The 14,154-nt window shown below is 41.1% G+C and overlaps 1 protein-coding gene across 1 annotated transcript in view; it reads right to left on the bottom strand.

Annotated features, from left to right (window-relative positions):
• Positions 1 to 14,154, bottom strand: part of DHRSX (dehydrogenase/reductase X-linked) — a 161,838-nt gene that overhangs the window by 26,666 nt on the left and 121,018 nt on the right. The window contains 1 exon segment of the mRNA XM_050971809.1: positions 2,947 to 3,154. Coding sequence (XP_050827766.1) covers positions 2,947 to 3,154 — 208 coding nt within the window.

Here is a 14,154-nt window from a genome sequence, read left to right as displayed (position 1 = left end):
ACAGGTGCAGTCCATGTTTATGAAAAATACAGAGAAAACATTTGCAAAGTGCAAATTTAGAGCACCACAGCAGACAATAACTTTTCTGAGAAAGAATGAAAACGTCACTTCTAAAGGGCAGGCACCAATTTCACAAATTTTTTGATTCTCACCAGAACCTTTAGTTTGGCCTATCTCATTTCTACAGAAACGCCTTTCACTGCAACTTGTGGGGCCAAAACCACCCCCAAAAACTGATTTGGCCAAGACCTTTCTGAGCCATGCATAAAGTCTAGAAGATAATGTTTTGCAATTTTAAGAAAATCAAGCTGTTAATACTTTGAGTAACTTATGCATATGTATCATGGCCTATTTACAAGACTGTAAGTCTATTCATTTAAGTACCTAAATATCTTGAGGCAGCTCCAAGGCAGAGGTTGAGCCCCCAGCCTTGTCTGCCACACTGAGCTGCCTCAAACCTGAGCAGCCCAGGGAAGGTGGGGGCCAGGCTGCAATCCCTAAGAGGTATTTAACTTGAACACAACTGGCACCAGTGCTGGCAGAAATGCATTGAAAAGTGGTGGGGGCTCTGGCAGTTTATTTGGAATTAAATCAAACAAGATGTTGACTCTCTCCTGAGGGAATGCAATGTGATGCATTTCCTCTCTGAAGCTCTCTGGGCTGTGCTGGCTCTCAAAAGTGCCATGTTGCAGTGAGTGAAGCAATTTCCAGCACACATTTCGAACCCACTCTGGAATACTTCAGGGTGACAATAGTTAGTTAAGTCAATATGATTAGAGAGCGATCACCTCATTTTCACTGCATTACTGCCATAATCCTAGAAGGAAGATTCATATAAGTGCTCAGGAACAAAATTCCAGGGGAGAAAAAAGTCCATACTACCAACTATCAGCTAATATTACCAGACAAGTGAATTTTCTTGTATTTGCTTTCTTACTTTTCTCGGGGGAAATTTACCCTAATGCACAAGAGCAACACAAGACTGACACAGGGTTGAATGTTGAATTTTACAGCCCTCAACAGAGCACTACTGAAATTGCCAGGCAGGCTTTCAATGTGAGCTTGCTGTGGAGCTAAACATCTCCTTGTGATGCCAACCAGGGCGCTCCTCTGGGATGAAGCACTCCCAAACACAGATATACCCTAAGCAATAAGCAAAGAGTAGAAGCTGGAGCTGTAGCTCAGAGGCCTAAGGGAGGATGGGAAGAGAGAAAGCAAGATTTCCCTCTCCTCTGGCTTTTGGGAAAAGCACATTGAGTGTTAGACAAAAATGTGAAAATCTCAACCTCGATAACTGAAGCATTCAGATATCCAAAGCTGAGGTTATTCTGACTCAGAAAGCAATTGATACATTTGCTTTTCAGGCAGTACAGGCACCACAATTCCATACAGACCAGTATGTCTGTCTGTCACCGATTTCAAGGCAGAATTTCTTTTGAGTGGTACCACATCCAAAGAAGAAAGAAATGATCTAGAACTGTCAGTGGCAGGGCTGTTAAAGCTGTAAGAATGGGAATCCCTCTTGTGATAAATCATTTTAAATGTTCAATAACATCCAATTCAGTGTCTAAACCTCACCAGTATAATACAAAAATGTCTCCTGGGCACATCAATAAAACTGGGAGGGATTGAGAGCTGCAAAAAACAAGAGACTTGAAACTCACTCTCAGATGCAAGAATTTTGTCCCTCCAGAGGAAATTCTAAGCATAACCTGAAAACCTACATGAAACTTTTAAATTAGGAAGGAGAAGAAAGTCCAATGAAAAAACGCTGCCACCCAAGACTGATATTAAAATGGCAATCACAAGAGGGAAAACAGGTTTAGTGTACATGGTTTGGCAAAGCTGCAGTCTGCTTCTTTAAGAATGCATTACAGATTATGAGCATTCTTATTATGATTTTATTGCAATATTCAAGGTGTACTCAGAAGTATCTATTTTTTTTTAAATATGGGTTTATTTGTTTGCATCTTATTTTACAGTCTTTCTTCCAGCCTCCAGTTCATTTCTAAAATGAAAGCAACTGATATTTCCATATCAAAGTTTAAAATTAATTTGCTTTGTGGGACATGCTCCTTGATGTAAAATACTTCATTTTAATTAGGACATTTAATTTTCTCTAATGGAATCAGGTTCCATTTACTTAATCCAAAACTACTTTCTGAAAGAGCTATAAGCAGTACATTTTCTCAGCACAAGCCCTTCAAAGGCCTATGTGCATGAGGAGATTTCACCTACAGAGCTAAACTGATTTCAGCTTAATCTACTTACACCCCTAAAAAACATTGCCCATACCTGAGCCTGCCCCACTTCTGGATCTGTTGTATTAAACAGCTTTTTGTTTCCCAGTGCAGATCAGGATTGGATAATGAAAAATCAAGTACCATTACAAGTGTGTGTTAGAATTAAAAACCTAATTAAAAATTGTCCCACCTCACTGAGCACAAGTGTCTGGACCTCACATCCTGGAGCACAGCCACCTCCCACTGCCACTTTTGTACAACTTTCTTCTTCCCTTTGCCCTCCTCTCTGCAACATGCTGTATACAGGTAGACCATGCCAGATCATGTCTGCTTCTCTTTAAGAGAATGAACAAGTCATTTCTGAGGAACACTTTGCATATTCTGGCTCCATGTTAGGGTGATGTCCTGCCCCCATGCACACACAGAAGCACGTGGATAGATCAGGGCAGAGATTACCAGTGCATAGGCAAGGACTGTGAAAGGCATTCCCTTTCCCTACTCTGACAGCTTGCTCCTTCCATTTAAAATAAATGTTTGTTTGCTGGAAAGCCTGTCTTTATTGATTTTGTACATCTCATCAGCACAGAGAAATGCAATGAGTACCATACACTATTACAAACTCTGAAACACCTTCAGCTCCAGGCCAATGGCAGATTTCACAATGCAGGGGAACAGCAACAAAATTATTTTAAAAACGGAATACCTTGAAAAATATCCAGGCTGTCATCCATTTCACCACTTTCACAACCCAAAAGACATGCTTGTAGAGCTCAGTATTCACTACTCCAGGGTCTACTACATTAGCAGTCACATGGCTTCCATTTGCAGTCAGAAGATGCTGTAGTCGATAGGTAAATAACACAAGGGCAAGTTTGCTTTGGGCATAGGCTCCATGGGGTGAATACGAACATCTGTACACAGGAGAGAAGAAGAGAGGGAGATGCATGTAAAAATAACCAGAACAGAATTGCACAAACATCAAATGTACCACACTTTGCAATATCCAGAAATACACTGAGTCGTCGCAAGAAACACCTTATCACTGGCAGGTGTGTTGTTTACTCAGCTTCTGGTGATTATTCCATCAGACACCAAGTCTTATTTATAGCAGGGGAAAATATTAAAATAAAATTACACAATACCTGCCAGAATCTCTGTGTCAAACTCTTCAAACCAGAAATGCTGAGGCATCAATCTCTAGGCCATCATCACCTGGAGGCCCTTAAATTCTCTCCCCTCTTTCACTCTGCTCTTTCCAAACATACACACTCCATTCCCTGTTAAATCCATGACTGATCATACTACTTGTTGCTATTATTATTTTCACTGCATCAGAACCTACTAGTTGAAGGCTCCTGTGTTGGGAACAGTACAGAAGAGTAAGATACTCATTGCAGCTGCCCTGGTCACACACCAGATTGTGCACAGGTAAGAGATGGATAAAAGGATAAGGCAATGAGAACAGCTGCAAGTGTAACCACAGTTTACAGGCCCTATACAGCCTTTAAAGCACAGATGGCTGGCAGGATTTGTGCCAAAGAGGTATGACAAAGGCACACAAATTCCGGGAGTTACAGCAAAACATTACCTGTTGAGACTCTTGTGCACCTCTCTCATCTGGATGTCAAATGTGCCCTTCTTTCAAGTCAAACTTTCTGAGAACTGCTGAGTTGAGTTTCATTGCATGCAGACAGCAGTACCTTTTTTTTTTAATAGTTTTTTGTTTTTTCTTTTTTTTTTAATAAGCAGGCTATTTTCAGGCAAATTAGCAGGTATGTCACTTAAAATGCTCTTCCTGACTGAGGCCTCAGCACCACTTCCACAAATTCCTATGCCATAACAATTCACTCCTGTAATTACCCCAGCCTCTCATCTAACCTTTTTTGTGCTAAGCAGAACCAAAGGGAAATGGAGGCATTGCAGACAGCTCAGAGGCAGAGCAGGCAGGAGCCTAAAGCAGCAGGCTCCTGGGAGCTTGGAACTGCTCCAGCCCCCATCCACTTTGCCTCTGCTAAGGCCTGGGGAAGTGATGCTGCAGCTGCTCCCCATCAGGGGTTAGGGTCCATGAAGCAGCAGAACCTTAACCTGTTGGTGAAAGGTGATGAAGGGGCACCCACCCAGGAACAGAACTCTCTTTCCTCATTCCTTCCTTTCCCCTATGTGTTGTCCTGTCTCTGATGGCAGCAGCTACAGCTCCATCCTCTACACCTTCACCCCAAGTGCAAGAAATGTCCAGACTAGGGATGCTCTTACTCTGCTGGAAAGCCTGCCTGTGATTTCTGTGGCCGTTACTATGTACAAGTTTTTTTTATTTTGAATGAATATTAAACATATGAATTCATTTTGTTATCAGTCTTGTTGAATATCTTATTTATAATATCCTGTGCACTTCATCACAGAAAGCCCTGGATGTTAAGAGCCAGGCTCTCTACAGAGGTATAAGGCTACTGTAGCAATTTAATTGTCCACTTTATCTGCAAGGACTCGGAGACACCACAGTAAACAATACAGCTCAGCCACAGGAAGTAAAAGACAACAACAGAAAACAACACTGAACCTCCAGTGCATCTTCTTTATTTTTTTTCCCTGTCTCTTTTTTGTTCAAGCAATTTACAAGCAGTCTACAAAACCATGATATGAATTGAGAACCAAAAGGGACAGCTGAACACAGATGGTCCTTGCACCAACCAATGGCCTCAGCTGCACCATGCTGGATAACATACCTTCATTATCATAAAGATACCACCTACACCTTTGGGCAAGATGGGCTATTTAAAGAGTAAAGAACAATCACTGCGTGAATATAAAAGTGACTTGGTATTAGTCAGGAAATTGCAGTTACATTTTAAATTCAGTAACGTCCATGCTCTGATCTGAGACGCTCAAAATGTCACCTTATGCTTCATGCATATTCCAACCCCTTTAACTTGAAGGACCAGATCCTCAGCTGCTACCAGCTTCTCCTGTGCACAGCCACGTGGGGCAGAGCTCACACTACCCATGGGAAGCAGCATTCATCCCCAGCCGCCTCCGGCAGCCAGCTGGCAGCTCCCCCTGGCACTCCTCCATCAGCCACCATTCCCCACTGCACACAAGCTGGGGCACGGGACAGGCTCCTGAGCTGAACCAGAGTGATCCTGTCAGGCAAGTGGCTCACAGGGAAACAGAGCTGGGGACTACTCTGACTTGTTCTGCCTGGCTCTAGTCGGGCCTTCAGTAATCTTCAGATGCCAGGCAGGAGGATGCTGAATGCTCCCCATGACTCCCCATTCCCACATTTTGTGTGAGTGCTGTTTTGACTTACCTTGTGGCAATGAAGCATGAACTACAAGGGCTGGATCCTCAAAAGCCTTGCATTTTGCATAGGTATGTATGTCAGAGAAACATGAGTGCTGAGAAGATATAAAAGCTACCCAATCAATGAGGAAGCCTTTTATATCACAGTGCAGAGATGCAAATTTATCTGCAAGGCAGCCAGGAATCAGACTTCAATAAAATATTATAGATATGAAGAATATAAAATTAGATACACAGAGCAAAAACTTTTGGCAGAGGCCCTGCAATGATTAGCTTTTCTCTTCCCAATTTCTGTGTCTGTGTTTTTTGCTTTCCAGGAATCTGACATCAATGGACTACATAAGACAGAGGAATAACATGACACAGAACTGATGAGGATTTCTGTTGAACAGCTGTTTTTTGTCAGACCCCATTTTATTAGAATCATGTTGTTTAAATGTCACATTGAAAGAAAAAATCGATGCTGGTTATTTGACTTCACTACATCCAGTGTTGACTTTATGTATCAGAAATATAGGACCACAAAGGCACCTGAACTTACAACCATGATTCTGTCTGCTATGCCCACGCATGTAGAATCACAGAAGGGTTTGGGTTGGAAGTTTAAAGATCATCTAATTCCTCTAACCTACCATAAGACAATACATCTTTCCACTTGACAAGATTTCTCAAAGTCCCATCCAACCTGGCTTTGAATGGATGGGGCATCCACGCTGTCTCTGGAAAACCCATTTCTGTGCCTCACCAACCCCATCATAAACATTTCTTTTTTTTTTCCAATCTAAATCTACCCTCTTTTAGTTTAAAACCATAAAATGCATTCCTCTTACACATGGAATTATCTGGCTTTAAAGTCTATACATCTAAATCTAGCCTTTCTTGGCACTTTATGCTCTGTATGCACATTTTTTACAATGAACAAAAGTATAATTGCATGCTAAGTAAAATAATATTGAAATTATGCATTTCTACACTTTCTGAAGGTTCTAAAATCTTTCTGAAACCAAAGTGCATACAAGAGGCAAACCATCTAAGAAGAGCACAGCTTACCAGCAAACTGTGCTAGCAGAGCAGAGCACACAAGGTGCCTGTGATGGTTGGACTTTTGAGGACACAGGGCATCAGTTCTTTGCAGCTAGGCAGGCAGACTCTTTAGCAAAGTAACTCTGCCTCCTAACTAGGCAATTAGCCAGGCAAAACACTGGTAGTTCCCAGCTCCCAGTGGTACATGTGGGTGCTGGTCAGCCAGCTAGAGAGATAAGGAGGCACTGGTGTTCAGTGCCCAGGGATACATCCTAATAAATACTGCCCACCCAGCTAGGGCAATGCCAGACAGAATGTGCTGAGGTATGGCAAGCCTATACAGTCAGCAGCTAGAAAAAGTGGAGCAAGGACTTGGTGGGAAGAAATTCAGTGGGAACGTACAGCATGCCTGGCATCAGTAGCTTGGAGAAGGTCATGCTCACTCCCTTGTTTCAGTGGGGCTCGCTGTGGAGCATTCTTCCTACCACAGAAAACAGTGGCATGCCCCAGAGGATGCCCTTCCATAGCATTTTGCTGAGTCAATGCTGCTAAAACAGGGCAATGGACAGCTCACAAATGAAAAGTGCAGGAGGAGTTAAGGCAGGCAGAATTTCATTCACTACTTTGAAATCTCTCCAAGAGAGCACCAATACACAAAACCTTCTTCTTCCTTTAAAAATAATGTTTTATGGATTCTATATTGATGAATAAAGGGTCAGGTTAAAGCAGATTCTGCATTTTGTGTCCAAATATTTTTTTAGCAGAAGTTCTTACTTCTGGCTTAAGATTTTTTGCAATATAAACTACAGGTTTGACCTGCTACTACAAAAATTGGGGAGGAGAAAATAAAGGGATTGTTTTGAATTTTTGAAAGAAGAAAATAAGTAGGTATTCCACTCTGGAGTGAGTGCCTTGAGGTTTGCTGATTTTTTTTTTTTTTTCATTTTCTTCTTTTTATTCCTTTTTTTTTCTTTTTTCCACCAGAAGCTGATTAGCTGATTTTGCCACTTATCTCCATGGTGCTGTCTCCAGCAGCAGTCTCCCTATGGAATGTATTTTCAAAAAGTAATGAGAAGCCAAATTTCAAACTGAAGCCTGCAGTGGCTAATTAGGTGTTTAAATATGGACTCAGCTGCTATCCCAGTTTGAAAACTGAAATAATGTTTAGCACATCTCTTGGCACTCTTGCTTGTTTCTCCTCAGGCTGGCTTTAGTTGGTCTGTTTTCTACAGTGGTCTTCCACTTAAATCAGCTGATCCCATGTTCAGTAAAGAGCATTAAGTGAGGTCAGGGTACCCACTGAGCAACAGGGGAAGCTGTGTTGCTCACCAGAGATCACTCCCTTCACCCTCCTGTGCACGGGGCTCTCTTGCTGCTGTCAGCTTTGCCACCCTCACTGAGGGCTCCTTTCTAGGTGCACACACCTAACAGACATCATGGACTCACGGACAGCACCCTGTGCCCCACCACAGCTTGCTTCAGCAAAAGGCTCAGAGGGGCTGTGACCATCCTGGCTGGCACACAGATCAGTTTAACCCAGCCATTGAAGCTTTCCTGAAGTGAACCTTTCACAATTGTCTTGCACATCACTCTCCTTTCACCCATCACCGCTCCCCAATTCCCAGGGTGTTAATTTACCTGCAGGGCAGAGTGCACCAAGATCAAACTGCAGAGAACCCAGCTGCTATGAGCTCCATTAAAAGACAAGTGATGCAAAACGTGGCTGACATGCTGGGCTTTTTAATGAAAGGCCACACAAAATTTCAATATATGCCTTGGGATGAATCAGGGAATTAAGCAAAACATTGGCTTGCTCTATTAAAATGACTAAAGCTTCCTAATGATTTATGTATTAATCTTGCAATACATCATCACCATTGCTTAGTCAAGACTAAAAAAGTCTATTATTAAACACTCATGAAGCTTTCACAGTCTTAAATTTTCTTTCTTCAGGGAATGTAGCACAAGATTTTTCAGGTTTTGATGGATTTTGCAGCTTATTTTGAAGCAGCTAGAGAAATATATTGGAAAATAAACATGTCTTTACTGTTATCATAAACAGTTTCTTTCTCTTCTCGTATGAAAAAGCTTGAGTCCTAAATATTGTTTATTAGATTAAATCAGGCTTCCTGGCAGTACTACATATATTTATCCTGTGAACACATTTTCTGAATCTCATTAATTGTGATTTTCTCTCAGTAAAAACCAACCAATCAAATAAACAAAAAAACCACACACACACACACAAAAAAAAAAAAAAACCCAAAAACAAAAAACAAAAACAAAAACAAAAAAAAAAAAACCAAAACCACCAAACAGAATTACAGACAAGGAGAAAAGACCAAGCTGGAGAAACAAGAATAAATATATTACCACTGAAAACAAGTATTTTACCAACTGAAAGAAAGAAGCATATACATTAGTAAACCAAATCTCAAATCTAAGGTATTAACTTCTCTACTTTTGGGGTGTTGCTGCAGTTATGTTTTGTACATCAGCTGTCCTGTTACCAACTACTACTACAGGCTATTGCACAGTCACTCATCTCATGTACATGCCTGGGCATTTTGTGTGACCCTGAGCAACTTCTTATGCACTTCTGCATGTACATTTCTTCAATATATGAGATGTATAACCTTAAAAAATCAATTGTGACAGCATACACACAACACTTAAGGTGGCTGAAGCATAAACCTTGAGTTAATAAGGAATGCAGAATTAGGGACTTCCGAAGAGCCCTCATGACCCTGTGATAAACTTGTTCAAAAGGAAGGCTACCAGGACAATACATGAAATTAGTGGTTCTACACAAGGCAAGAAGGAAATCATTCATGTCCTAATTTGTGGCATGGGGGTTACTTAAGCAGTCATAGGCCAGTGGCAGAGCAATCCATCTTGCCTTTCATTCCTCTTCCTGCAGTGAGCTCTTCAGTTTCACATGTTGCTCACACAGAGCTCTGGACAAATCCAGGCTTTGGCTGGCATCTTTCAACTGTATGAAAATAACATTTTTCTTTCTAAAATTAGAATATAAGGGTAAAGCCCAGAGCTGGGAAATACTCTCTCTCTCTAAAAGGTAAAATGTTGGTGATGGTCTCAGTAACTGGTATCTCAGCAGATCAGTGTCTCCTCCTGCCTTGAGCTTAACCCCCAATGAAATAGAAGCCACCAGCTGGAAGCTGGGTGGTGCTTTGGGTTTTGTTTCTTTTTTAAAGCCATGCTTTCCAGCTTCCAGCACTTCACTGTATAAATACATAGCATTCAGTGACTAGCCCCTTCTAATAGCCTTTAGGAAATGCAGAGGGAACAAAAATTAACTCACTGTCTCTTGAGGACTGCATTTAGTAAAGAAACATAGAATGTCTTTATTTTAAAATCATTTATGAAAGGCAAAATAAGTCAGGGCTTGTTACATCCAGGGTGTTACTGTCATCCAGATGGAATCAGAGGATCATTTTTCATTTGGCTGATCCCTGCTCCTAATGGCAGGAGGTGAGATGCTGAGAGCTATTCTGATCTACTGAGATTGGCTGTGTGCAGCTCAGTGTGCTCAGCATAGCTCTCAAATGCATATAACATGAACTCAAAAGCTGGTCTTCTCAAAGCCTCACCAGAATCAGCACTTTAAAGAAGTCAAATTTTCCTGCTTGTGTACAGTTGGTGTTAATTTCAAATGTTTTGGATTATTTTAAATATCAATGTCAAATTCAAGTTTTAGTTACTGTACCTCCATTCTTCCAGGAAATATATGTCTTTATTTAGAATGATATAAATTGTCACTTTTCTACAGTCAGTGCATTTGGTGCAGTGTAAAGTACATGCTAACAGCTGAAGTGGAATTTGACCATAATAGTATCCCTTCATTCAATCAAAAATCTCCATTAAACAAATGAATGAGTAAATACATAAAAAGAAGCAAGGGTCTGTATTGCTTTACCCAAGAAAAAGAACACAGCTTCAAGACCTACATGCTGTGTCTTCACGACCCTTTTCAGGGACGGGGAAACAACAAAGACACATATCTTATCATATTCTCTCTTGGGTAATCTGGGTCTTGGGTTATTGAAGATTGTCACACATCCTGTAAGATTATCTATAGGATTATAAATGGGGCGAGGTACTCTCCACCCACTTGTGGAGAGCTTCCTACCTCTCCTGCAATAGACCTTTTAAGTTGAAGGAAGTAATAGGGTGTTTATGGTTTCTTTGCTTCCACCAAATGCACACAGGACCACAAAATCCTCAGCAATAACTTGAACAATCCTAGATATTCTTAAAAAGCATCAGAAACTGGTGTAGACTTCTGCAGATTAGCTGCAAGTTCTGAGCTTTCCATACTTGGGCTCAAAAGGAACTGTAGGGTCTGAATAAGGATAATGAGGTTCTGCCATTTCAGATCCAGCACAGTGCACCTACTGTGGTTGGCAGATTTACAGCAGACTATGTTGGTGTACATGCAAAGATAATTTACTGTTTAATTGTGGTGGGCTCAACCCACTGCACAGCCTTGGATTTAAGGAGGAGATGAATGTGTTCTGCAAGAGCAAATATTACCCACACTGAAGGACTGGTCTGCCTTACCAGTGGAAATGTGCCTGCAAAATCATTTTTCCTTTGAGATATCTGTAACTACTGTGCACAAAGTGCTATGCCATCAATCTTTGTTTCCAGAAACACAAAAAATTAGCAAGTCTGGCACAACATACTTTTAAAAATCAGTTTCTGCTTCTTGAAACAACTTTGCAACTTCTGCTTTTTAGAAGTTCTCTTATGGAGTGAGAATACAAACATCACAGCTTCAATCTGAGTGATAAAAGTGACTAACTCCCAGTACGTGAGTTAAGACAAGGAACAAATTCATAAAAAAAGACAGATATTTGTTAAAAGCCAACACAAGAAGCCTTCTCCTCACTTGGAGGACCTTCCTAGGTTAAAGAAGAGACACAGCTGAATGCCAGCAGGTACCAGAGGAATTAAAGTGTGGAAGTATTCTGCATCCACAAAATGACTCACAGTCCAGACACAGCTTAAAAGGCTTTTGCTGCTGTGAGACGGTAAATCAACAGCATCACTCATCCACTGTCAAAAATCAGGTGGGATTTAAATAAAATTTAAATGTGAAAGGGGCCTGTGAAGAGGGAGGGTCTTATCTGAGGAACACAAAAATGCCAACTTGAGCAAAACACAAAAACCTATAAGAAAGGACTAAGATGCAAAGCAGTCCACAGCCAGCATTGCAAAGAGGTTATTTCTAAGCACTGTAAAGGACACTGTCAGCAACCACTTTCTGTTCCATTTGGCCTTAGAGCTGAGTTTTGGGGTTTGCTTTATAAATTTCCCAACACTGTGTCACCCTGGAATACTGTAAACAGGGATCTGTAATAGAAAACCAAGCATTTCATAAGAAGGGGCATGGCATGGCCTGGGACCAGAATGCTTAAGACCTCTTACACTTGCAGACATGCCAGAACCTACTGAAATCTGGCAGGTTTAGCTTTCCAGGAAATGACAAGAAGTTTCATGTCCTGAAAACCAGCACAGTCACAGACTTGCTCTGCCCCAGCCCTCACCAAAAAAAGAATGTAAAGAAAGTGCTGCTTTGACAGATTGATTGGTTGGTTGATAGATTGATTTTTTTTGTGGCAATTCAGGTACTGAATGCCCACCACTCCTTTAACATCACTGTTCAAAGCTCTTGAGCTTCTCCTAAAGCCGCTGTGAGCCACAGGGCTCCTCAGTCTCTGTCCCTCTTGGGAAGCTGAGATTTTGCTGTGTACACCCCCTCTCCACCTCCCATGGCAAGAAAGGCTGGGCTACCACAGCATCCAACACATAATGAGAACAGAAGAAATGGAGCAACAAAGCTACAACTATATCAGACATTCTGGCAGTATTAAAATTCATGGGGGCTAGAATATTTTATGTTTACAGAGATTTATTTTACTTGGAAAGCATAGTTTTCACAACACATTTTTATCAAGGGCTTGATTTATTCAAAAGACCAATTTTTCTTCACAGGTGTGGGTTTCAACTGCTTGGTCTGCCTTTGAACAGAGCAAGTTCTCCTTCTCTAAACAAAGAGGTTTAGGATGAGGACTAGAGAAAAGGTTAAGAGTTAACAAATCACAGAGGCAGAAATCTGCCTTCAGCTCCCTGCCCAATGCCTCATAATCCTTAATGCTTGTGGCAAGACATGGAACATATGGCTATGAAGAACCAGGAACAAAGCAGGGCTGAACCTGGAGGGGGTTTCTGGAAGGTGAGCTGGTAATTTTGACCATTTCTCTTACACATTATTCCAGGGATTTACAGCCTTCCTGCTGCTAAGCAGTCCAAAGGGCAACTCCACTGACAAGATACAGGGAGGATGGTGGTAGCTAAGGCAATCGAGAGAAATGCTTAAAAGTTTGGAATAATCACCCAGGACCAGAACTCCAAACTTTTAAGGTTCATTCAGCCTTAATGAGTCTTTTTGCTGGCAGAAAGATGTTGAACTAACCTTCCCCTCTCAAGGGCAACAAGGTCTCTCTCTTCTCCCAGTTCTCCAAGTCCCTTTTGCCCTCTCTATCACATGAATTCAATACATTAACTTTAAATTTCCACAGAGCTGTCTTGCCTCTCTGGAAAACAGCACATCTGTGAGAGACACTGTGCTGAATGCCATGCATAGCTGGCTTCTCCCACCCAAGCCATGGTGCAGGGAGAGGCTGGGCAGTAGGAGCACCCATATCTCACATAATTCCCAGCATACTGCTATTTTGAACTAGTTCAGAAACACCATGTCCTATTAAACCAACAACTATCACTAATAATCCTTTGTGAAGAACAATAACTCTTTTAGACAAAAAGGAATTTAACATTGTGACAACACTTAATATCCCCAAACACATGTAAGTCTGACATTACCTTTGTGGTGTCAGTGTTACAGTCTGTTATTGTTCTCCAGAAGTCAATCAACCCTAAAAGCATTTTGATTAGACAGAATGAAAATACATTGATGAACATAAAATGAAAGCTTTCTGAAGTTGGCATCCTGACTTAAATATTTCTTGGTCATTGGTTGCAGGAACAGATAAGAACGGATAAAACACTTGATGCATTTGAACTAGAACTCTGTCTTTTGAATTGATGAATTGGTCTGCTGATACAGTAGCCCATTTATTTTTTAAATTAACTTATAGAATTTGACATCTGTGCCTTCCTCAGTACACTCATTTTCCAGGCCAGTCAATTTTTGTAATTAATGCTAATCACTGCAAACACAAGGGATCATTTTGCAAAGCAGCAAATCCTTTTGCATTTATACAGAAAGTATTTGGCAAAGAAGAGCTTATGTGCATGGAGTAAGCATTTAAATACTTATCATCTAACTCTATGCAGGAAAACTTGACAACCTGCTGCAGGAAGGACATGTCTAAATGAATAAAGCACTGTACTGCAGTTGGCATTTGGTCCTGTAAAGGCAACATGATTTATCTTGCAAATAGAACCAGAATATGCAACAGAAGACATTGTGCAGAAGCTGCCTAAACAGCAGAACTCAAAAAGAACCATATGTTTCGTGAGTTAAATAAAACCTATGGTAATATGT

This window comes from Serinus canaria, chromosome 1 (assembly GCF_022539315.1).
Source record: "Serinus canaria isolate serCan28SL12 chromosome 1, serCan2020, whole genome shotgun sequence".
Classification (NCBI taxonomy): Eukaryota; Metazoa; Chordata; class Aves; order Passeriformes; family Fringillidae; genus Serinus; species Serinus canaria.
This window is presented reverse-complemented; position numbering and strand designations above follow the sequence as displayed.